The sequence below is a fragment of the Penaeus monodon genome, chromosome 24 (genome assembly GCF_015228065.2).
Source record: "Penaeus monodon isolate SGIC_2016 chromosome 24, NSTDA_Pmon_1, whole genome shotgun sequence".
Lineage (NCBI taxonomy): Eukaryota > Metazoa > Arthropoda > Malacostraca > Decapoda > Penaeidae > Penaeus > Penaeus monodon.
This window is the reverse complement of record NC_051409.1, coordinates 6,490,080-6,490,330: the sequence shown is the minus strand read 5'-3', so window position 1 is coordinate 6,490,330 and position 251 is coordinate 6,490,080. Positions and strand designations below refer to the sequence as shown.

General features: G+C 49.0%; 1 protein-coding gene across 1 annotated transcript in view; it reads left to right on the top strand.

The window, feature by feature from the left end:
• Window positions 1–50: 50 nt before the first annotated feature.
• LOC119588517 (von Willebrand factor D and EGF domain-containing protein-like) overlaps window positions 51–251 on the top strand; it is a gene marked incomplete at its 5' end in the record, with an annotated part of 11,046 nt that continues 10,845 nt past the window's right edge. Inside the window, 1 exon segment of the mRNA XM_037937160.1 lies at window positions 51–226. Coding sequence (XP_037793088.1) covers window positions 165–226 — 62 coding nt within the window.

The window sequence follows — 251 nt, the reverse complement described above, 5'->3', positions numbered from 1 at the left end:
TATACTTACATCATGACGAGACAACCATGGGCACAGAGACGGTAAAAGAAAAAAAAAAATACACGAACTGGCAATCTACTTAGCGAGGGTCTCCAGTACTACACCTCTCAGTCTGCCCGGCGTCAGAGTTACCTCAGCTTCGGTAAAGGAGGGTGTTGCCCAAGATGCTCCTGCTTCATCTCAGCGTCTTAGCGTTGGTGGCGTCAGCGTCCACAAACAACTTGAGGTGATCGTGAGAACAAGACTGCGAA